General features: G+C 37.9%; 1 protein-coding gene across 2 annotated transcripts in view; it reads left to right on the top strand.

The window, feature by feature from the left end:
* The window catches only part of DPH6 (diphthamine biosynthesis 6), a 189,318-nt gene that overhangs the window by 139,750 nt on the left and 24,292 nt on the right, over positions 1–25,276 (top strand). For both annotated transcript variants that reach the window (XM_059890680.1, NM_001077016.1), the window contains 1 exon segment: positions 10,616–10,677. In XM_059890680.1, the coding sequence (XP_059746663.1) occupies positions 10,616–10,677 (62 nt within the window).

Below are 25,276 nucleotides of genomic sequence, written 5' to 3'. Positions count from 1 at the left end.
GGTGTAGACCCTATTACCAAAATATAAAGACTTATACATGCAGCTTATTTCATTATTAGCTCTGAGAAAAAATGTACTGCTTTTATTTTAGCTATTTTTCCTAGTGAAATGATATGTGTTTCAGAAAAATATTTGAGAATCTTCCTTAAAGCTTTAAAGCTTGTTTTTTTTTTTAATTGGAAGCTAATTACTTTACAATATTGTGGTGGGTTTTGCCATATATTCACATGAATCAGCCATGGGTGTACATGTGTTCCCCATCCTGACCCTCCCTCCCACCTCCCTCTCCATCCCATCCCTCAGGGTCATCCCAGTGCATCAGCCATGAGCACCCTGCCTCATGCATTGAACCTGGACTGGCAATCTATTTCACATATGATAATATACATGTTTCAGTGCTATTCTTTCAAATCGTCCCACCCTTGCCTTCTCCCACAAAGTCCAACAGTCTGTTGTTTACATCTGTGTCTCTTTTGCTATCTCTCATATAGGGTCATCATTATCATCTTTCTAAACTCCATATATATGTGTTAATATACTGTATTGGTGTTTTTCTTTGTGATTTATTTCACTCTGTGTAATAGGCTCCAGTATCATCCACCTCATTAGAACTGATTCAAATGCATTCTTTTAATAGCTGAGTAATACTCCATTGTGTATATGTACCACAGCTTTCTTATCCATTCATCTGCCGATGGACATCTAGGTTGCTTCCATGTCCTGGCTATTATAAACAGTGCTGCAATGAACATTGGGGTACACGTGTCTCTTTCAATTCTGATTTTCTCAGTGTGTTGTATGCCCAGCAGTAGGATTGCTGGATCATAAGGCAGTTCTATTTCCAGTTTTCTAAAGAATCTCCACACTCTTCTCCATAGTGGCTATACTAGTTTGCATTACCACCAACAGTGTAAGAGGGTTCCCTTTTCTCCATACCCTCTCCAGCATTTATTGTTTGTAGACTTTTTGATAGTAGGCATTCTGATCTGCATGAGATGGTACCTCATTGTGGTTTTGATTTGTGTTTCTCTGATAATGAGTGATGTTGAGCATCTTTTCATGTGTTTATTAGCCACCCTGTGGATGGTGTTGGACGAGTGGCTTGTCAAGGTTTCCTGGTTAGGGACGCTCACGTCGGTGTTCTGGTAGGTGCAGCTGTATTTCTTCTCTCTGGAGTGCAATGAAGTGTCCAGTAGTGAGTTTTAAGGTGTCTATGGGTTTGGTGTGACTTTTGGCCGCCTGTATTTTTGTGCTCAGGGTTATGTTCCTGCTTTGTTGGAGAATTAGCTTAGTATGTCTTGCTCTGAAACTTGTTGGCTCTTGGGTGGAGCTTGGTTTCAGTGTAGGTATGGAGGCTTTCGGCTGAGCTTTTGTCGATTGATAGTCCCTGAATTCAGGCATTTTCTGGTATTCTCAAGTTTCAGATTTAGGCCTCCTGCCTCTGGCTTTCAGTCTTATTCTTACAGTAGTCTCAAGACTTCTCCATCCATACAGGTCCAATGATAAAACATCTAGGTTAAAGGAGAAAAGATTCTCCACGATGAGGGACACCCAGAGAGGTTCACAGAGTTAAATGAAGAAGAGAAGAGGCAGGAAGGAGTTAGAGGTGACCAGGAGGAGAAGATGGGGAATCAAAAGGGGAGAGACCAGTCTAGCCAGTAATCAATTTCCTATTTGTGTACACAGTCTGGAACACTCCGAGAGGTTCACGGAGTTCCATAGAGAAGAGAAGAGGGAGGAAGGACATAGAGGTGACCAGGAGGAGAGGAGGGGCAGTCAAAAGGAGAGGGACCAATCTAACCTCTGATCAGTTCCCTAAGTTTTCTCCACAGCCTGGAACACCCAAAGAGATTCTCAGAGTTAAGTAGAGAAGAGAAGGGGGAAGGAGGAGATAGAGGGGCCCTTGGGGAGGAAAAAGGAGTGTCAAAAGGGAAGAGAGCAATCAAGCCAGTAATCACACTCCTAAGTTAAAATGGGTACTGATTTTGGTTTCTTAAAGTACAGAATTGATAACAAATACCAAAAAGCAAAGGTTAAAAATCTAGAGTAGATGTTAGACTCTCAAAAATACAGTGCTAAAAAAGCAAAACAAAATCATGAAAGTTATATAAAACAATATGAAATTTGCTTTAAAAATAGGGTCTTTTTTTCCCAAGGTAATATTAGGTTTAAAAATGAAAATTAAAGGAGTAATAAAGAACTTAAAAATTTTTTTTAAATTGTTTAATTTAAAAATGATAATGGTAAAATATGTCTAGGAATTTCTCTGGAGCTGTTGTGGGCAGTGTGTGGTCAGTTCAGTTTCACATAGTTCCTTGTTCCAGCTTATACTTCTTCTCAAGGTCTATAGGTCCCTTCCAATGTAGCCAGTGCTAACTACAGGGTTTTAATCTGTTGCACCTGTCACTTCCAAAGCTGTTCCCACTTCTTTGTTTACTTTGGCTTCCTCTGTTTGCAAGTCTCTTCAGTATCTACCTTCCACCCTGACACAAGGGGGCAAAGGTGGTCATTTATTTAGGCTCACTTGTTCAGTTGTGCTGCGGGGAGGGAGGAACACTGGAAACAAATATCACTGGCATGTATGGGGAGTGCTCACAGTGCCTGGGCCACACTGGGTTTGCCTCCCACTCACGGCGTGTGTGCCTTTCCAGTCTACACTGCTCAGGCTCCAGGTTGCTCTGCCAGGGAACTGTCTGAAGCAGGCCCTGGGTTGCATGCACTTCCCAGATCTCCGCCACTCAGATTCAGATTCTCAGGTACTCCACAAAGGCACAGACTCAGTTGGGCCTGCATTTTGTGCCCTTCTCAAGTACAAGAAGGTCAGGCGATCAGAAGCTTGGCGAGCGTACTCTTCCCAGCTGGGCGGTGAGTTTTATCACTTCCCCGGTCCCAGCTGCTCAGTGTCCTGGGTGCGCAGTGGGAACACTGTCTCAGGTGTGCTGTTGTCTCTTCTGAGGCGCTGATCTCTGGCTGTGACCCTCCTGATGGATATCAACCGTCCAGGATCCCAGGAAGACTTGGTTAGCAACTGGGAGCCTGCTCACAGTTTGCTAGGGGATGCTGTCTCTGGGGCTGAGTTTTCCCCTTTCCTTCAGGCTCTGACTGTCACCCACCTGCCTCCCTGTCTCCAGCGGGGGATGGGCTGGTCCACAGCTGGCTAACTCTCCTCTGGTATTCACTCAGTCCTTTGTTCTGTGAGCAGTCTGGCAATGCTTTAGGTTAGAGCTTTTTGCAGGAAAGTTCTCTCTCTCTCTCTCTCTCTTCTTTTTTTTTCCCTCCCTGGCTATCCCACAGTTTGGGTTACTATCTCAGGTTAGCTCCCTCAGATTGCCCTCAGAGCATTCAGGCCTGGTCCTAACCCTGAGCAGTGCAGCCAGCGCCTCCCTGTTAAGCCCCAGCTTTCTGGTGGCGGATGCAAGTGTCTAGGCTACTTCTCTGCTGGGAGTTGCAGTTAGGCACTTAATCTGTGGGTTTTATTTATTTACTTTTTCCTCCCAGTTATGTTGCCCTCTGAGATTCCAAAACTCCCCACAGACCCGCTGATGAGAGGGTTTCCTAGTGTTTGGAAACTTCTCCTCTTTTAAGACTTCCTCCCCGGGATGGATCTCTGTCCCTAACTCTTTTGTCTCTCGTTTTATCTTTTATATTTTGTCCTACCTCCTTTTGAAGACAATGGGCTGCCTTTCTGGGTGCCTGGTGTCCTCCGCGAGTGTTCAGAAGTTGTTTTGTGGTATTTGCTCAGCGTCCAAATGATCTTTCAATGAATTTGTAGGGGAGAAAGTGGTCTCCCCATCTTATTCCTCCACCATCTTAGGACCGCCCCCAAAAGCTTTAAAGTTTTATTTATTCTAATTGTTTCAGCTCCATAGGATTTTCAGTGCTTATCCTAGGAATAAATAAATTGAAAATATTTCTTTGAATACACAAAAATCTTGAAATAATCGACTAATTTTTACCATGGTATGCTTCTATGATGAATATGGGTTCATCTGGAAAAAATGTTCTCAATGTGACTTATGTTTACATATTTTACTGACTCTCTTATCTAAAGGCAAGCCAAATCACTTTACTGGTATGTCATGGAATACAGCCATCTTTGAAATGAGATATAACAGATATTTCTCTAATAGTTCAGACCTGGGGCCTGATAACTTTGCAGTGAATTTAAAGACTGCAAGGAAAATGGGAAGACTCTGGATTTGATCTTTCAGTGCCAACCTATATAAAGCCATGTGCTCTTAAAATACTTTTCATGCATTTTAGATAGGTATTTATTTACTCCCAGATCCTTATTAAGAACACAAAACATAAATTCATAGATTCAGTCATGAGAGACTGAAAGCATTATAAACATCACTGTGAATTAGGAATGAATAGAATACAAAATAGTTCAGAACTGAAGCTGTGGGGCTGTACTACCAAGGGTCAGGAAATAGGCAAAAGTAATTGGACGATCATAGCCCTCTATGAGGGAGAACCTGAAAAAGATAAAAATAAAGCATCCATTAAAGAAAAAGCAATCAGTTAGAAAACTAAATCACTCAAAACAGTATGATGTGAAAAGAAACAATTAGAAATTTCGGCAGTGAAATATGGTCATTTAAAAAACAAAATATTACAGTGGGCAGAATAAACTCTAGATGAACCAAGTCAAAGAGAGAATGAGTGAAGCAGAAAAAAATAATTCACCCAGAAGGCAATTCCTAGGTCAGAAAGATCCCCTGGAAAAGGGAATGGATAGGCACTCCAGTATTCTGCCTAGAAAGTTCCATGGACAGAGGAGCCTGGAGGGCTGCAGTCTATGGAGGTCTCAAAGACCTGGACCTGACTGAGTGACTAACACTTTTCTATGGTTTTGAATGTGTGTTAAAAATTACCAGTGATTACTGAAAGAGTAGAAATCCAGTATACAGCTTTCTAATCAGCCAAGAAAACAGGCAAAACACTGTTTTGATCTTTTTTTGTTTATTTTTTGGTATGAGGCAGAAAATGGCAAAGGAAAAATGATATATAAAGTTTAATATAACAAGAAGTCCACAATAAGGTGACAGAAACAGGTCCAGAAAAAAAAATGTAGAATATAAAAAATATAAAATATTTAAGCTCAATTCTGTGAACTTGTATTTATAAGATAGAATAAAATTTTTCAAACCCTGGTTATGTGTAAATCAGAAAAATATTAACAAAAGAAAGCTGAAATTATAATGTTGATAAATAGAATGTATGATAAAAGTCATATGTGGAGATGAAAAGCTCACTGCTTCTCAATAAAGGAATAATATTCTCAAAAGTTTAGAAATTATGAGTTTGTGTGTAACAACTTACTTCTCAAGCGTATAAAACAAAATTGACAGAATTATAACAAACTATTAAAACCAAAATCGTACTGAGAGTTTATACCACCCCTTTATTTGAAATAATAGTTCATGTAAATAAAATATTAGTAAGGTCATAGAAGATTTGAACAGCAGAATTAACAATTAAGGTCATGATTTTGTGTGTTTAAGTATAAAATCTTATTTTGCAAAACTAAGATCATGGCATCCAGTCCCATCACTTCATGGCAAATAGATGGGGAAACAATGGAAACAGTGAGAGACTTTATTTTGGGGGGCTCCAAAATCTCTGCAGATGGTGACTGCAGCCATGAAATTAGAAGATGCGTGCTCCTTGGAAGAAAAGCTATGACCAACCTAGACAGCATATTAAAAAGCAGAGACTTTGCCAACAAAGGTCCATCTAGTCAAAACTATGGTTTTTTTCAGTAGTCATATATGGATGTAAGAGTTGGACTATAAAGAAAGCTGAGTGCTGAAGAATTGATGCTTTTAAACTGTGGTGTTGGAGAAGACTGTTCAGAGTCCGTTGGACAGCAAGGAGATCCAACCAGTCCATCCTAAAGGAAATCAGTCTTGAATATTTATTGGAAGGACTGATGCTGAAGCTGAAAAACTGACTCATTGGCAAAGACTGATTCTGGGAAAGACTGAAGGCAGGAGGAGAAGGGGATGACAGAGGTTGAGATGGTTGGATGGCATCACCGACTCAATGAACGTGAGTTTGAGCAAGCTCTGAGAGTTAGTGATGGACAGGGAAGCCTGCATGCTGCAGTCCACAGGGTCACAAAGAGTTGGGCACGACTGAGTGACTGAACTGAACTTGCTTTCAACAGATCCACTTTCCAAGCACAGATGGGGCATTTATAATATGTAATTATCTATAAGTCATGAAGAAACTTTACCAAATTTTGAAGAATTGTAGTATAAAGATATAGTCTTGACCATATGCAGTCAAATTAGAAAGGAAAAAAAAGTAGTAGAAGTAAACAAACATGTTTGACACAAGAGTAATCTTAAATAACAATAAAAATGACAAAATATTGACAACTGAATGACAACAAATGTGCCACTTTCAAATCTTTTGGGATGCAGCTAAATTGGTATTTAAAATCTTTCTATTAAAAAAATAAGAAATATGTAAATATAAATGAATCAAGTGTTCAAATCAAGAATCCAGAATAAATAAACTACTGAATAAATATAAATAGAAGCAAGGAAGTAATAAAAGTAAGAGTAAAGTTTATGAAATTAAAAGTCAGAGAAAATATTAAAAACAGCAAAAAACTGGCACCTTGATGAAACTCCTCAAGTTGCCAAATATGTGACAAAATCTGTCTAACGTAAAAGACTGGTCACCAATAAAGTCTTCTACCTTATGTGAATTCATGAAATAAATAGCCTTTGTTTAGAGATGTTTCAGTATTATTAAGAAAAGATGATGAGTAGTCTATTAGAAAAATGGTCGAAGAATATGAAGAGTCATTTCACAGTAAAAAATAAAAATTATAAATCTGGCTGCAAATTTCTGAAAAACATGTTCCACTGCAATCATACAAGAGTTGCTATTCAGTCACCAGTTAGTGTCTAACTCTTTGCAACCGCACTGACTGTAGCATGCCAGGCTTCCCTGTCCCTCATTATCTCCTGGAGTTTGCCCAAATCGTGTCCATTGCATCAGTGATGCCATCCAATGAACTCATCCTGTTACCCTTTTTACCTCCTGCCTTCAGTTTTCCCCAGCATCAGGGTCTTTTCCAATAAGTCACCTGTTCACATCAGGTGGCCAAAGTATTGGAGCTTCAGCTTCAACATCAGTACTTCCAATAAGTATTCAGGGTTGATTTCCTTTAGGATTGACTGGTTTCATCTCCTTGCTGTCCAGGGGACTCTCTGGAGTCTTCTCCAGTACTGCAGTGTGAAAGCCTCAATTCTTAGGCACTCTGCCTTTTTTATGGTCCAACTCTCACATCTGTACATGACTACGAAAGACCATAGCCTTGACTATATGGACCTTTGTCAGAAAAGTGATATCTTTGCTTTTTAACACACTGTCTAGGTTTGTCATAGGTTTCCTGCCAAGAACCAATTGTCTTCTGTTTTCATGGCTGCAGTCACCAGCCACAGTGATTTTAGAGCCCAAGAAGAAGAAATCTACCACTGCTTCCAGCTTTTCTTCTTCTATTTGCTGTGAAGTATGGGTATCCAAAATCACTGCAGATGCTAATTGCAGCCATGAAATTAAAAGACCCTCACTCCTTGGAAGGAAAGTTATGACCAACCTAGACAGCATATTAAAAAGCAGAGATATTACTTTGCCAAAAAAGGTCTGTCTAGTCAAGGCTATGGTTTTCCAGTAGTCATGTATGGATGTGAGAGTTGGACTCTAAAGAAGGCTGAGTGCCAAAGAATTGATGCTTTTGAACTGTGATGTTGGAGAAGACTCTTGAGAGTCCCTTGGACAACAAGGAGATCCAACCAGTCCATTCTAAAGGAGATCGGTCCTGTGTGTTCATTGGAAGGACTGATGTTGAAGCTGAAACTCTGATACTTTGGCCACCTTATGCGAAGAGCTGACTCATTTGAAAAACCCTGATGCTGGGAAAGATTGAGGGCAGGAGGAGAAGGGGATGACAGAGGATGAGATGGTTGGATGGCATCACTGACTCAATGGACATGGGTTTGGGTAGACTCGGCAGTTGGTGATGGACAGGGAGACCTGGCGTGCTATGGTTCATGGGGTCAGAAAGTATCGGACACGGCTGAGTGACTGAACTGAACTGATAGAGATGTTGTGTTTGGCAGAGGTAGGGAAAGGTTTCCATAAACAATACTTTACCCATAAATAAGAGATAGAATTATAACACTCTAGCTATGATAACTGAAAGTAAATTCTACATAAGTTGAATATCTCAATGTGAATACAAAGTTTTAAAACTTCAAAAGGAAAATATAAAAGACTCACATTATTTCCTTGGGGAAGGAAAGAATTTATTACAAAGAAAGGAAAAACATTTTTAAGTAACAATTCTTTTGACTACTATAAGGTTAAAATTTTTATGTTTATCAAAAGACCTTCCCCCAATAAAAAAGTGTAATAACAAGCCACTGGTTAGCAAAATGTTTACTGTGCCCGTAATGATGAAGAATCAGCATTCAGAATATATCAAGAACAATTAATCATCAAATAAAAGGGAAAACAGCATTTAAAAAACCAAATGATTTTAATAAGCAGTTCACAGAAGTGAAAACCTGAATGAATGGGCAATGAAATATGGAAAAGTGCTTATTTTTAATAGTAATCATAAGGTTAAAACTAATACAAGTATCCAAAACATTTTTTATATGTCTGTGTATATCAGATTGGCAAAGATGAAAAATCTGATATTAAACTGTTTTCGTATTATGGGAACTAGGGGTTTATTTCCTTGATGGTGAAAGTACAAAGTAACAATACTTCTTTGGAGAGCAATTTGGCAATATATAGTAGACTTGAAGATTATATATATAGGTATAAATATATATATATGTAAAATAGCAATTATATTATAGTTTTTCTACACTATCATGGTAATTTTACATATATGCATATTTAATGCAGCACAGAAAGTTCTTCCTAGTAGAAAAACAGACATTAGAAATAAGTCATTGCCCAGCTGTCCACCTACTGGAAAATGGACATGTAAATTCCATAATGAAATAGAACAGTAAAGATGGATGGACCAGAGCCACAGTAATCAATATAAATAAATCTTTCATTAACAAAGGGAACTGGAAAAAAACAAAAGTTATCATTCATGTTAAAATTTGATATACATGAACAACATCAAATATTGTTTTGGATATGTACACTTGTAATAAAATTATAAAAGCATAGTTGGGAAATACTTGATAAGAGTGGTTATTCATGTTGAAAGACTAGGGAAAATAGATTAATTAGGGGTAGATATACTGTGAAATTCTATTATGTTGGTGATGTTTATTTCTTGAAGTTGTGGAGGAAATATGGCAAGATATTTATGTTTATTAAATCTGAGTGATGATTACATAAGTGTTTGTTTCAAAATATTTCATTTACTTATTCATTTTAAACTTTGAAAAGTGTTCTACATGAATAGAGACTAGAATAAGTCAGTGATTACTTCATCAATGTGTTTACCCAGCCAACTGAAATTTTGCTTTTAGTGAATACACCATGATAAGGGTGCCATGAAGGGAGTTGACTTAATCTACCTAGTGCTACTAGTTTGAGTTGTTTGCTTTGGCTTTACTATATGAGAATCCTCAATCTTTATCTGACTTCCCTTTTATTATTCTGTATGTGATTATAACAAATATCATGTTACCAAAACAGGCATCCAACTAGAAGCAGAAAATTGTTACTCAGTTCGTATACTCAATAAGCTAAATGGTTTAAACCAATAAAAATGTAAAAATAGCATATTTAAATAAGCTTAAGCTACTGCAAATACTATGGATGTAAATATCTAAAGTGAGTTCATTCATTTCATAGCTGAATTGTGGCATGTGATTTTTCCCCCTGGAAGATGAATTTTGGAATGTGGGACGAGTTCCTGTTGTCCACAGTAGTCTACCTATACCCCATCACTCACATAAACTCTGCTGTTATCAGTTGGAACACTTTCATCAGAGATTATGCACATGCTACTCTTACTGTAATGATTTTTCAGAGTTTCTTTTTTTCTTAGAAAACACTGTCACACAAGTGGTCATTAAAATACGCTGTCATTTAATTTGGTAATATTTCTGTTCATGTGTTATTAAGTGAATTAATTATATAGGCTTACAGCCTACCACTCTCTTGTTTTCTACTTTTATTCTCCAAATAAGTTTGAAATTTATACAAAATAGGTGTGTCAGAAAAATTCTCACTGTTGTCTCCATGAGTAAAAACAAATTATAATAATTAAAATGCCTTGGATTTCAATTTCTTATCTTCTAAATGATAGTTTTTTTCCTACCCTAATTACAGTTCCTCAAAAATGAAAAAGGGATTGAAACAATGCATCTGGTAGTTGATGAAGAGCAATTTAAAAATGAACTGGAATGAAACTTACTTTTCAGGAGCAAGAAAAGCAGTTACCCAAGGGGAATAGAAAAATAAATACTAGCAAAGTAAATTTTGCTTTAGAATCAGAGCACTTTAAAATATATATACACTAGTTTTCTAGGCAAAGAGGAACCAAGGGAATGGAAATGTGTTTTTAAACCTCCAGTTTAATAGTTATGTAAAATAAATATTTGACCTGTCTTGGCAGGTTTAGATCCAGATAAGCATCTTGGAAAACCCTTGGATCAAATGGAGCCCTATCTCTTAGAGGTAAGAATTTAGAGTATTTCTCAAAATACAGGCATCTAAAGGAGGAAAATAAACAATGCCATGATATGCTAATTATACAATCAATTTTTAGAAATTCTGAGATACATTGATGATACAGCTTTGTAATAAAATTAAACCTCAGATGGGTATGAAAGTGTTTAAAATTAATTACAAAAGTTATGACTACTCTGTTGCGCTCACTAAAAGAATAATTAAGTAAGCTATATTAAAAAGGAAATTGTTTGTCAAAAAGTTTACTTTTATTTTCCCTGATAACTCAGACAGTGAAGAATCTGCCTGCAATGCAAGAGACCTGGATTTAATCCCTGGGCTAGAAAGATCCCCTGGAGAAGGGAATGGCAGCCCACTCCATTAGTCTTGCCTGGAAAATTCCATGGACAGAGGAGCCTGGCAGGCTGCAGTCAATTGCAGCCTGAAAAGAGTTGGACACGACTGAACAACTAACACTTTCACTTTCAAAGTACAGTCCCTGATGGTCTCCATGATAAGGTGCATTTCCATCAGAAATGCAAGAGAAAATTTCCTTTATAGATTATCTAATCTAACCTCTTTTCTTTTACCAATTAGGAAATTAACTTACCGAGTAGTAAACAAATTATCCCGAGGCTTCAGGTTACAACTGTTTATCATTGTCAAAGTCTAAATGTGTTTTAAATATTAAAGAAAGATCTTGTTATTTTTACTCTATTAACTGTATTATATTTTATTAGAATTAGGGATCAAATGTTAGGATTAGTATGGCAATTCTGAATTAACGAGAATAGTGTAACTTGGATTTTTGAAATTTTACAGTTACAAAAAATGAAAAAGAAAATCACCCTACTTCTGTGAAAGAAGGAAACTCCTCTATTAAGTTACCATTTTTCCCTCCCATGTTCTTCATCAAATTGTCTCTGGACACTGTTAATGCCAGTGCTGTAATATGAACTGTTAGCAGTTACACCTGTCAGTAACTGTATGTGTTTCACATTTTTCTTTCAGATATTTGATTATTTTATGGCTTATCAATATGTACCAAATGCTTAGAAATCCCTAAAATGTTCATTTCTTGTTTTACTAAGCGTTATGCTTGTACTTAGTCACTCAGTTGTGTATGACTCTTTGCAACCCCATGGACTGTAGCCCACCAGGCTCCTCTGTCCATGGAATTTTCCAGGCAAGAATACTGGAATGGGTTTCCATACCCTCCTTCAGGGAATCTTCCCACCCAGGGATCAAACCCAGGTCTCCCGCATTGCAGGCAAATTCTTGACTGTCTGAGCCACCAGGAAAGCCCAAGAATACTAGGGTGGGTAGCCTATCCCTTCTCCAGGGGATCTTCCTGACCCAGTAATTGAACCAGGCTCTCCTGCATTACAGGTAGATTCTTTACCCAGCTGAGCTACCATGGAAGCCCACCAGTGAAGCCCCTTATTAAGTATTATTAAGCATCTAACATGTGCTAGGAAAATCAGTTCAGTTCAGTTCAGTCACTCAGTCGTGTCTGACTCTTTGTGATCCCATGGACTGCAGCATGCCAGGCCTCCCTGTCCATCAACAACTCCCGGAGTTTACCCAAACCCATGTCCATTGAGTCGGTGATGCCATCCAACCATCTCATCCTCTGTCATCCTCTTCTCCTCCCGCCTTCAATCTTTCCCAGCATCAGGGTCTTTTCCAATGAGTGACATAAATAGTAAAAGATTTGGAAATGAGCTAGGAAAAGATTTGAAAATGAGCTAGGAAAATAGCAAAAGATTGAAATGATTATATAATTGTGACAAATTATTTTGATTTCTAGATACTTTGATATTGTTTATGATGGACATGGCTGCTTTCCATGCCCCTCTGATAGGACTCTTTTCACAGTAATTTGTTCTATGCCCAGCATATCTATGTTCACATCTATTCACTACCATTGGGCTAAATTTTGCTTCTACAAAAGCAATGTAAATAATGTAATTAAACTTATGAGGGTGAAAGAAAGGGAACTTCAGAGATAGGAGACTGGAGTTTTGGCAAAAGATGCTTCTAAAACTTGAAGTTGTGAGGTCAGGTTTCAAGCATCTGTAGATTATTTTTAGAAAGGCAAGTAAAGCTTTAGGATTACCATTATGTTGATTGTGAATTAACCTGTGTGTTACCATAATATGTTTAAACACAGAAATTACTTTATTCTACTTTAGCAAGTTCCTCACAAGACCTGTCAGTCTTACATTTCACAAAAAAATTATCTACCCATTCTCCATAATGACCATTTTATTCCCTCTCTGCTCCTCAAGTTTCAAATCCCTTCATATTTTACTGTCAATGTACAAATGGTAGCAAAGTGCTGAATGAATAAAAGCACCATTGAAATAAATTAAAAATACAGGGACACAAAATCATAATACATTTGCAAGGACATAGACAAAAGATACACATGGAATACTTTTAAATATATGTCTGTGATAAGGAAAAGGGGATAAGGAATAGAGATAAATAGGAATTTTTATTTTTTATTTATTGAAGTACAGTTGACGTGCAGTATTATATGTTCAGTTCAGTTCAGTCAGTTCAGTCACTCAGTCGTGTCCAACTCTTTGTGACCCCATGAATCGCAGCACTCCAGGCCTCCCTGTCCATCACCAACTCCCAGAGTTCACTCAGACTCACGTCCATCGAGTCAGTAATGCCATCCAGCCATCTTATCCTCTGTCGTCCCCTTCTCCTCCCGCCCCCAATCCCTCCCAGCATCAGAGTCTTTTCCAATGAGTCAACTCTTCGCATGAGGTGGCCAAAGTACTGGAGTTTCAGCTTTAGCATCATTCCCTCCAAAGAAATCCCAGGGCTGATCTCCTTCAGAATGGACTGGTTGGATCTCCTTGCAGTCCAAGGGACTCTCAAGAGTCTTCTCCAACACCACAGTTCAAAAGCATCAATTCTTCGGTGCTCAGCTTTCTTCACAGTCCAACTCTCACATCCATACATGACCACTGGAAAAATCATAGCCTTGACTAGACAGACCTTTGTTGGCAAAGTAATGTCTCTGCTTTTCGATATGCTATCTAGGTTGGTCATAACTTTTCTTCCAAGGAGCAAGCATCTTTTAATTTCATGGCTGCAGTCACCATCTGCAGTATTATGTTACAGATGTACAATATAGTGATTCACATTTTTAAAAGTTATACTCCATTTACAGTTATTCTAAATAATATTGACTATATTTATTATACTTTATAATATATCCCATAGCTTACTTTATATGATAGTTTGTAGCTCTTAATTCTCTACCGCTATGTTGCCTATCCCCCCATCCCTTTTCTCGTTAATAAATAAATGGAAAAATTTAAAATAACAACATAAGGGACTTCTCTGGGGTTCAGTGGCTAAGACTGCACACCCAATGCAGGGGGCCTAGGTTCAGTCCCTGGCCAGGTAATTAAATGCTGCAACTTAAGTTCCTGCATGCCATACCAAAGATCAAAGTTCTGTGTGCTGCAACCAAGACCCGGCACTGCCAAGGAAACAAATAAATAAAATAAATATTTTTAATAAGACATAAGAATACCTGACTGTTACTGCAAATTTGCAATATGGTAAAGTATAAGGTAGCAAAAAAAAGCATAGTTCTTCTGCCCCATGATGCATGTTGCTAATGTGTTGGTGTATTCCCTGATTTTTATTTCCTGAGCTTTTGTTGTACACTCAAGTTCATATCATTAAATATTTGTACGTATTGTATTTGCACAGTTTGGTTCAACTATACATATAGTTTGTCTCCTTTTTTTCTCATAATATTATGATGTGTTTACTTTCCCACAGAACTAAATCTATTTGAAAATACATTAATTAATGGCTGTGTAGATTCCATCATATTCATATTCTACATGTGAATATATTCTTGTTGGGAATATTTGTCTCTATGGTTGGTACAAAAGTAATTGTGGTTTTACATTGTTGAACTTTTGCATTTGATTGGAAACTGTGATTATATTATACATCATTTTCATGCACATCTTACTTTATGTTCTTTTGCTAATGACTTATTACTTGATGTTTATTTTATATTTACTTTAGACTATAAATTTGATGTTAGACAAAAAGCAAATACAAGCGATTTTTTTATTCACGTTCAAAATGAATCATAAAGCAGGGAGGCAACTCTCAATATCAATGCATTTGGCCCAGGAATTGCTAATGAACATACAGAGTAATGGTGGTTCAAAAAGTTTAGCAAAGGAGATGAGAATCTCGAAGATGAGGAGCATAGTGGCTGGCCATCAGAAGTTGACAACTACCAATTGAAAGGAGTCATCAAAGCTGATCCTCTTACAACTACAGGATAAATTGTTGAAGAACTCAGCATCAACCATTCTAAGGTCATTTGGTATTTGAAGCAAACTGGAAAAGTGAAAAAGCTCAGGAAGTGGGTGCCTCATGACCTGAAAACAAATCAAAAAATTGTTGTTTTGAAGAGTCATCTTTCTTCTCTTATACCATGCAACAACAATGAACCATTTCCCAATTGGATTGTGATGTGCGACAAAGAGTAGATTTTATACAACAAGTGACAATGACCACCTCAGTGCTTGGACCAAGAAGAAGCTCCAAAGCACTTCCCAAAGCCAAACTTGTGCCAAAACAAGGTCATGGTCACTGTTTGGTGATCTGCTGCCCATCTGATCCACTACAGCTTTCTTATTCCTGGCAAAACCATTAGAGAAGTATGCTCAACAGATCCAGTGAGATGCACCGAAAACAGCAATGCCTGCAGCTAGCATTGGTCAACCAAATGGGCCCAGTTCTTCTCCACAACAACGCCTGACCACATGTCACACAACCAGTGCTTCAAAAGTTGAACAAATTGGGCTAAGAAGTTTTGCCTCATCCACCATATTCACCTGACCTCTCACCAACCAGCTACCACTTCTTTAAGCATCTCCACCACTTTTTGCAGGGAAAATGCTCCCACAACCAGCAGGAGGCAGAAAATGCTTTCCAAGAGTTTATCAAATCCCAAAACATGGCTTTTTATGCTACAGGAATAAACAAACTTATACCTCATTACCAAAAATGTGTTGATTGTACTCATTTCTATTTTAATTAATAAAGATGTGTTTGAGTCTAGTTATAATGATTTAAAATTCATGGTCTGAAACCACCATTACTTTTTCAACAACCTAATAAGTTATTAAAAAGTTATTTCTTTTTAAATTATTATAAACACTATTCTGATTATTATCTTTCCTAGTAAATCTTCATGTATATTGCTGATTATTATTTTCTTTAGATAAATTCCTAGGAATTATAATTTCTGGATCAAAAAATAAAACTTCAAGGCTTATACATTTATTACTCTAAATTAACTATGGAATCATTTCAGCCATTGCTCCTTAAGTTTCTGCAAGTTCCTAAAATTATTATGTGATACATAAACAATGGATTAAAAAATTATTTTATCTTTTGTGCTTCTTCCCCCCAGGATTATTTTCTCATTGTTCAGAAAAGGAGATGAATTTTAATATAAAATTACATCAAATTTTAAAAGCTTTGGACTGCTCTTTAAATGTTTTTGAAGAGTATTCCTATATTTGTGATATTTTACAATGTTTGTTGAACTCAGTCTTTGAAATGATTCTTCATTCTTTGCTATGTAAACAACCCTCTGAATCTTTCTTGCCTCTTACTTACTTCATCATCTCACTTTCATGTCTTATGGTTGATTTTTACCTGTATGTCTTTGTATTACTTAATGATTTCCCTCAGATTTAGCACTATTTATTGATTTCTCACTCTAGATTATGCAGATTTAGCTATCTTTACTCCCTTTGTCTCCACCAAATATGTGTACCCTTTTCCTCATTCCATCTTCCCACATAATACTGCAATTCTGGTTGTATGAATAGTCAGTGTTTAAATTACAATAACTATAAAAACTCAAAACACAGCCTCATTAGGTAGTAAACTCTGCTAGTAAACCTTTCCTGTGTTGTTGTTCAGTCTCCCAGTCATGTCCAATTCTTTGTGACCCCATGGACTGCAACACGCCAGGCCTCCCTGTCCCTCACCATCTCCGGGAGTTTGCCCAGGTTCATGTCCATTGCATTGGTGATGCCATCCAGCCATCTCATCCTCTGATACCCTGTTCTCCTTCTGCCCTCAGTTTTTCCCAGCATCAGAGATTTTTCCAGTGAGTCGACTGTTTGCGTCAGGTGACCAAAATACTGGAACTTCAGCTTTAGAATCAGTCCTTCCAATGAGTATTCAGGGTTGATTTCTTTTAAGATTGACTGCTTTGATCTTCCTGTCCAAGGGACTCTCAGAAGTCTTCTCCAGCACCACAGTTTGAAGGCATCAATTCTTTGGTGTTCTGTCTTCTTTACAGTCTAGTTCTTACAACCATACATGACCACTGGAGAGACCAAAGCCTTGACTATACGGACCATTGTCAGCAGAGTAATGTCTCTGCTCTTCAACACACTGTCTGTGTTTGTCATAGCTTTCCTGCCAAGAACCAATTGTCTTCTGTTTTCATGGCTACAGTCACCATGCACAATGATTTTAGAGCCCAAGAAGAGGAAATCTATCACTGCTTCCACCTTTACCCTTCTATTTGCCATCAAGTGCTGGGGCTGGATGCCATGATCTTGGTTTTTTTAATATTTAGTTTTAAGCCAGCTTTTTCACTCTCCTCCTTCACCTTCATCAAGAGGTTCTTTAGTCCCTCTTCACTCTCTGCCATTAGAGTGTTATTGAGGTTGTTAATGTTTCTCCTACCTCTCTTGATTCCAGTTTGTAACTTATCTAGTCCAGCATTTCTCATAATGTGCTCAGTGTATAGATTAAACAAACAGGGTGACAGCAGACAGCCCTGCCATACTCCTTTCTCAATCCTGAACCAATCAGCTGGTCAATACAAGGTTCTTAACTGTTGCTTCTTGATCCTCATATGTTTTCATGTGAATTATAATTGTCTTGCTTTATTCATTTATTCCATATTCTATGTACTAATCACTAATTCAGTGCTTTACTCATTGACAGTTTCTTAGTCTCTTAGCCAGATGTTCAGACATACTAAATAGTTTTTCAGTTTCCTCTCCCTGAAGTCTTTTCCAGGGCCTTAGACCTGATGTACATAATCTGGGTCAGTTTCATTCTATGCCTATTACAAGGCTGTCATCCATCATCTTCTCATAATCCAAGAGACCCCTTTACCTTTCTTCTTTGTTAGATCCCTTGTTTCCTGGATCCAGTGTCTTTCTTTTATCTTTGTTTCCATCTCATTTTTGTGAAGCACACATTCTTTTTAAGGAAGAGTCCACAGGACTCTTTGAGAGTGTATGCATATCTGTAAATGTCTTCATTCTTTCCTTTCATTTGATTGGTTCTTTAGTAAGTCATAAATTCTGTTTTAGGAATATTTTCCCTTCCAGATCTTGATAATATTGCTTCATTTCCTTGCAGCTTGATATGCTGTTGAGAAGCCCAAAGTTATTCTGACTCCTGACTATTTCTATGCAACCTTATTTATTTCTCTCTCCATCTCCTCTGTGTAAGAGTATGTAAGATACTTCTTTTGCCCCCAAAATTATAAAGTCTTATGTGCTATGTCTTAGGCATGAATGTTTTTATCCATTGTGCTGAGACAGGTAGAGTTTTCAGCTTGAAAATTTCAGTTCTGGGCAGTTTTCTTGAATTATTTCACTGGTGTTTACCTACTCTTTCTTTTTATTTCTTTTTGTGGTTCAGTCACTCAGTCATGTCCAACTCTTTACGACCGTATGGACTGCAGCATGCCCAGGCTTCCCTGTCCTTCACCATCTCCTGGAGTTTGCTCAAAGTCATGTCCATTGAACCCGTGATGCCATCCAACTATCTAGCCCTCAATTGTCCCGTTCTCCTCCTGTCTTCTATTTTTCCCAGCATCAGGCTCTTTCCCAATGAGTCAACTCTTCACATCAGGTGGCCAAAGTATTGGAGCTTCAGCATCAGTCCTTCCAATGAATATTCAGGGTTGATTTCCTTTAGGATTAACTGGTTTGATCTCCTTGCAGTTCAAGGGACTCTCAACAGTCTTCTCCAACACCACAGTTCAAAAGCATCAATTCTTTGGCACTCAGCCTTCTTCATGGTCCAACTCTCACATCTGTACATGACTACTGGAAAAACCATAGCTTTGACTATACAGACCTCTGTGGACAAAGTAATGTCTCTGCTTTTTAATACTGTCTAGCTTTGTCATCCGGAGAAGGCGATGGCACCCCACTCCAGTACTCTTGCCTTGAAAATCCCATGGATGGAAAAGCCTGGTGGGCTGCAGTCCATGGGGTCGCTAAGAGTTGGATACAACTGAGCGACTTCACTTTGACTTTTCACTTTCATGCATTGGAGAAGGAAATGGCAACCCACTCCAGTGTTTTTGCCTGGAGATTCCCAGGGACCGGGGGAGCCTGCTGGGCTGCCTTCTATGGGGTCACACAGAGTCGGACACGACTGAAGTGACTTAGCAGTAGCAGTAGCTTTGTCATCACTTTTCTTCCAAGGAGTAAACATCTTTTAATTTCATGGCTGCGGTCACCATCTGCAGTGATTTTGGAACTCAAGAAAATAAAGTCTGCCACTGTTTCCATTGTTTCCCCACCTAGTTGCCATGAAGTAATGGGATCGGATGTCATGATCTTAGTTTTCTGAATGTTGAATTTTAAGCCAGCTTTTTCCCTCTCCTCTTTTGCCTTCATCAAGAGGCTCTTTAGTTCTTCTTCACAGTCTGCAAAGAGGGTAGTATCATCTGTATATCTGAGGTTATTGATATAACCTGTTGACTCCTCGCAGTCTTGATTCCAGCTTGTGCTTCATCTAGCCCAGCATTTCACATGATGTATTCTGCATATAAGTTAAATAAGCAGGGTGACAATATACACCCTCAACGTACTCCTTTGCCAATTTTGAACCAGTCCCAATTTTGCTTCTTTGGATTCTTATTATTTAGATGTTCCTTGAACTTCTAACTTTTCTCTTAATTTTCACCTACATCACTTTACTCTTTCTGTAAGAATTTCACAATTTTACAGTTAAACTTTTAGTTAAATTTTTTCATATCTTATTTTTAATTTCTAAAAGCACATTTTTGTTCTCTGAATGTTTTTTTTTAATCTGTAATGCTTTATCCTTAAATAATTTTTCTTCTCTCCTTCATAGTCAGTCTTTTCCTTTGTTTATTTTGATCTCTATCTTTCATCTTATAGATGATTCTGCTAATCTTTGGTGTTCTACTCATGTTTAAGAGTGGAGACCTAAAAGTTTTATTGCAAGCACTAAGTGTGTGGATGGAGCTGTGTGACCTTGAGTTTCACACTGGAAGGGAGTATATATGGGTCATTTAATATGAGCTGGTTATATTCCAAATGATCCTCCAGCCTCCTCTTAACATGAAGATGTGCTGCAGGTTTTTGCTGTTGTTGTTGGAGTTGACAAGGAAAATGGCTAGAGGTCTTAGAATCTTGTGTGCATACATTAACTGAATCCCTCTGTTTTTTTTTATAGTACCTCTGTCCTCAGCTGTGTCTTGTTTCTCCCAGGTTAGTTCATTTGTTTTCCCTTTGCAGAGGATAAACCTTCAGTGTTCTGACAGGGTCAAGTAGAGGTGGTTGTCAGCCTATAGGGAAAGGATCTAGGAATCTGCTGCTGCTGCTGCTAAGTCGCTTCAGTCATGTCCGACTCTGTGCGACCCCATAGATGGCAGCCCACCAGGCTCCCCCGTCCCTGGGATTCTCCAGGCAAGAACACTGGAGTGGATTGCCATTTTCTTCTCCAATGCATGAAAGTGAAAAGTCAAAGTGAAGTCGCTCAGTCATGTCCCACCCTCAGCAACCCCATGGAGCGCAGCCTACCAGGCTCCTCTGTCCATGGGATTTTCCAGGCAAGAGTACTGGAGTGGGGTGCCATTGCCTTCTCTAGGGAATCTGACTGCTTGTTAAAAAGACTGCCAATCTATCCCTCTTATTTTGATGTCCTTTTCACATTTTCCCTTTACTTTCAGAAGTAACTGGTGCCATCAATCCTTTACTTTATTGCTTTAGAGTAAAGAGTTAATTTCCTGTATAAATTGGGTCAGTCCTTTGCATGCTTCCCTGTTGGCTTAGGTTCCAATGTTCTTGATTCTGTTGCTTGCTCTCTGATTTTCCCCATCTTTTTTGAATTTATGCCTTTTTATGAAATACCTTCCATGGAAGTTTTAGAAGAGGGTGGGAGTAGGTGCATGGATTCAATTCACTGTCTTTACCAGCAGTGGTTACTCTTTAATCATGAGATTTATTAAGATCTTCCAAGTAAAAGTTGTTTGCTAAATGGAAGATGAAATCATATTATATAAAAATGGTGACTATGTAGATCTGGTTGCTTTTTCCAGAGCTATTCTATTCACATAGAATTGGGAAATCTGACTTCTAGTCTTGAGTCAAAGGTAAGCAGATATGTATTGACTAAGGAGTATACTGCTTAGCTGGCTGCTACAAGAGCTAAAGCAGGGTACTTGTAATGCTAACCTCAAGCTTAAAGCTCTATTCCAAGTTCTCTTTTATATGAGTTAACTTGTCTTCCTTATGAGTTTGACAAAAGAACAATTTACAGTCCAAGCTACCTATCACTTAACAATGCAAAAGACAAAGAATTTCACTAAAGTGATTTGATGTTGTGGGTGAGAGATGGAACTTTAAGCCTTATTCCCTACACTGCTGAACTTATGGAAAGGAAAACCTATAACTGACCTTGAATGTTAAGAGGAAGGTAGAATATCCTTGAGAGGAATTTTTTAAATTTTGAATATAACAGAGTTGGAAGGATATGTGGAGCTTTATGGCTGAGATATTCAGTGACTCTTATAATTTACAAGAAGTATTAAAATGTTGTTCAGTCACTAAGTCATGTCCAACTCTTTGTGACCCCATGAACTGCAGCATTCCAGGCTTACCTGTCCTTACTGTCGCCTAGAGTTTGCTCAAACTCATGTTCATTGAGTCAATGAGGCATAGTCTAGGTATAAGAGGGAGAGAACATATGTATACCTATGACTGATTCATGTTGATGTATGGCAGAAACTAACACAATATTTTAAGCAATTATCCTCCAACTAAAAATATAATGAAAGTTGTTAAATTAAAAAATGTACTCTAAGATAGTATATAATATGTACCAAAGAATTTCAAAGAAAACATTGTATGTTGTTGAGAGAATTCTGAATAAATTGAGAGGTAAATTGACAGCCATACTGGACTTTAAGAATGGGGATAGAACTTTTGACTGGCTGGCTTATTTGGAATATATCTTAAGTACTTGGAGAGGAAACTGAGAAAAAATTTAGAAGCCATATTGTGAGAAATTTTGAATACTGAATTGAGGATTTAATTATCTAAGCAATGAGCAACTGAAGGTTTTAAAGGAAGGGAGGAAAATTCTGAAAGGTGTACTTTAAGGAATTTGACTCAGCAGTAGAGCCCATTAATATTTGCAGTTAAAGAGAAGAAATGAAGGTCCTCCATAGTTAGTGGCTGTTCCAATATATTATCATGAACATGTTCCTCACATTTCATTGAGTGTGTACTGTAAAATAAGTTAAAAAAGGTATTTTTGCATTAAATTTAGAGTCTTATGAGGAGGGATCCTAATAATTTTGATCAGATAAAGCCCAGTTGGTATTTACTATAAATGCAATTGGAAGCTAAAAATGGAAGATGACCACCTGACCTGGAATAGTTGAAAGCAGTGTCATGGGAGTCTTAGAACTTAAATTGGTCTAAAGGATGGATGAAACTTATACTTTGTTGTTCAGTCTCCCAGTCATCTCGAACTCTTTGTACCCCATGGACTGCAGCACACCAGGTCTCCCTGTCCTTCAGTATCTCATGGAGCTTTCTCAAACTCATGTTCATTGAGCCAATGATGCCATCCAAATATTTCATCCTCTGTTGCCCCCTTCTCCTGCCCTCAATCTTTCCCAGCATCAGGGTCTTTACCACTGAGTCAGCTTTTTGCATCAGATGGCACCAAAGTATTGGAGCTTCAGCTTCAGCATCAGTCCTTCAAGTGAATATTGGAAGGGTTGATTTCCTTGAGGATTGACTGGTTTGATCTCCTTGGAGTCCATGGGACTCTCAAGAGTCTTCTCTAACACAATTCAAAAGCATCAGTTCTTTGGCACTCAGCCTTCTTTATCATCCAACTCTTACATCCATAAATGATGACTTGAAAAACCATAATTTTGACTATATGGACTTTTGTGGGCAAAGTGATGTCTCTTTTTAATACACTGTCTAGGTTTGTCATCGCTTTTCTTTCAGGAAGCAAATGTCTTTTAATTTCATGGCTGTAGTCACCATCTGCAGTGATTTTGGAGCCCAAGAAAATAAAGTCTGCCACTGTTTCCATTGTTTCCCCATCTAGTTGCCATGAAGTGATGGAACTGGATGCCATGATCTTAGTTTTTTGAATGTTGAGTTTTAAGCCAGCGTTTTCACTCTTCTCTTTCATTTTCACCAAGAGGCTCTTTAGCCAGGATGAAAACCATGAAAGATCACAAACCATGATAGTGTGATTACTCACCTAGAGTCAGACATCCTGGAGAATTTTTAAAGAGATTGGAGTACTATTTTCCAGTTTGTTGTGAACCACACAGTCAAAGACTTTGGCATAGTCAATGAAGCAAAAATAGATATTTCTATGGAATTCTCTTGCTTTTTCTATGATCCAGTGGATGCTGGCAATTTCATCTCTGGTTCCTCTGCCTTTTCAAAATCCAGCTTGTACATCTGGAAGTTCTCAGTTCATGTACTGTGGAAGCCTGGCTTGGAGAATTTTGAGCATTAACTTGTTACCATGTGAAATGAGTGCAGTTGTGCTGTAGTTTGAACATTCTTTGGCATCGCCCTTCTTTGTAATTGGAATGACAACTGACCTTTTCCAGTCAGTGGCCACTGCTGAGTTTTCCAGATTTTCTGGTATATTGAGTGCAGCACTTTGACAGCATCATCTTTTAGGATTTGAAATAGATCAACTGGAATTCCATCACCTCCACTAGCTTTGTTTGTAGTAATGCTTCCTAAGGCCCACTTGACTATCATGGTTTTCTGGATCATTAAGACCTTTTTTGTATTGATGGTGGCGACAAAGTGAATCTGTAGACTGCTTGGCAAGAACACATGCAAGGACAATAAGGAGTTTTATTTAAATGAAACTAACAGCTCATGTTGGTAGATTAATACGAAACAGGTGAGATGGAAATTTAGACCCAGTCATTAAGGGCCTTGAGAGATGGACCAAGAGATTTGGGGTGAGAAATAAGATATGGAAGGCTCATCAACAGGGATATTTATTATTAAAACATATCTCAGGAAATTTAGTGTGGTAGCAGTATTCCTGGACTGGGAGAGAAGAAACTGGAAATCAGAAAGAGTCTAAGATGCTCTTATTGAAACAGGTCTGAGGACTTAAAGCATGAAACCTCTGACAGTAGGGACAGAGACACAGAACAAACAAAGATTCTGATGGAAGAATGAAAAAGAAATCAGCATCAAATGGCTAGAAGCTGGAAAAGGAAGAATCAAAGATTAATCCACACACAAATAATTGGGGAAATAAGAAGCACACATGTTTGCAGAGAACAGGATTGAAAAGGAACATGGTAAGATTGGTCTTAAATATACAGAGTTTTAAATTATAAACCAGAAGCATGTGTTTTTAAAACTACAAGGTTGGCACACAATTGAGGTGTTCAGGCTAAAGACTAAGGTTTATTATTTATGAGTTAGGACACAACTTTAAATTATGAGTTTGTTTAGTTCTAAGCTACATATCCTTTGCAAATCAGTTTAGTTTTTGTCTCTGGAAAAGGAAAAAGAAATAAAATTAGTAACCATTTCATCAAGTATCTACTGTGTGCTGTGTAATATATTAGACCTTTTTTTCACATGGTTTTGTTACTGAAAACAGCACTCCTGTGAGGTAGGTACTGTTGTCTTCTCCACTGTACAGATCAGTAAACTGAGGCTCTGAGAGTTTGCATGACCTTAGACTGCATAGCAACAAAGTGACAGAGCTATAATTTGAATGAAGGATGATGTGAACCGAGAATGATTTGCCTCCAGAGCTACTGCTTTTGACCAATATATTACACAATTCTGCTTTCACTGCGCCTCACTACAATATGTGCTTTACCCACTGTTATAGTTAAGCTGTGTATTACAGCTCTGACCTAAGTATTTTTATGCATTATGTTATTTAATTATGTAACAAGCCTATGAGGTTGCTACTATTAATTTTTATATTTTAAAAATGAGGGATCACTTAGAAGGTGAGTTACTTTTCCAAAGTCGCAGAGCTGGGAAGTTTCAGAACTGGAATTTATGCTTTAAATCTATCTGATTTCAGAGCCTATGCTGTTTTTTATTCTTAAAAGTCATTTTGAAGATTAAATAAAATAATTTTATCATTTTCTTAACTTCAACGCATAAAGCACATTTTCTTTAGTTAGTAGTGAGAGTGTTCATCGGTACCGATGAATCATCAGTTCGTCAGTTCAACACTTTGCAGTAACAGAATAACCTAAAGGTGATTAGCCGAACCC

This window comes from Bos taurus, chromosome 10, assembly GCF_002263795.3.
Source record: "Bos taurus isolate L1 Dominette 01449 registration number 42190680 breed Hereford chromosome 10, ARS-UCD2.0, whole genome shotgun sequence".
Lineage (NCBI taxonomy): Eukaryota > Metazoa > Chordata > Mammalia > Artiodactyla > Bovidae > Bos > Bos taurus.
The sequence above is the reverse complement of the archived record's forward strand: the minus strand, read 5'-3'. Positions and strand labels throughout refer to the sequence as shown.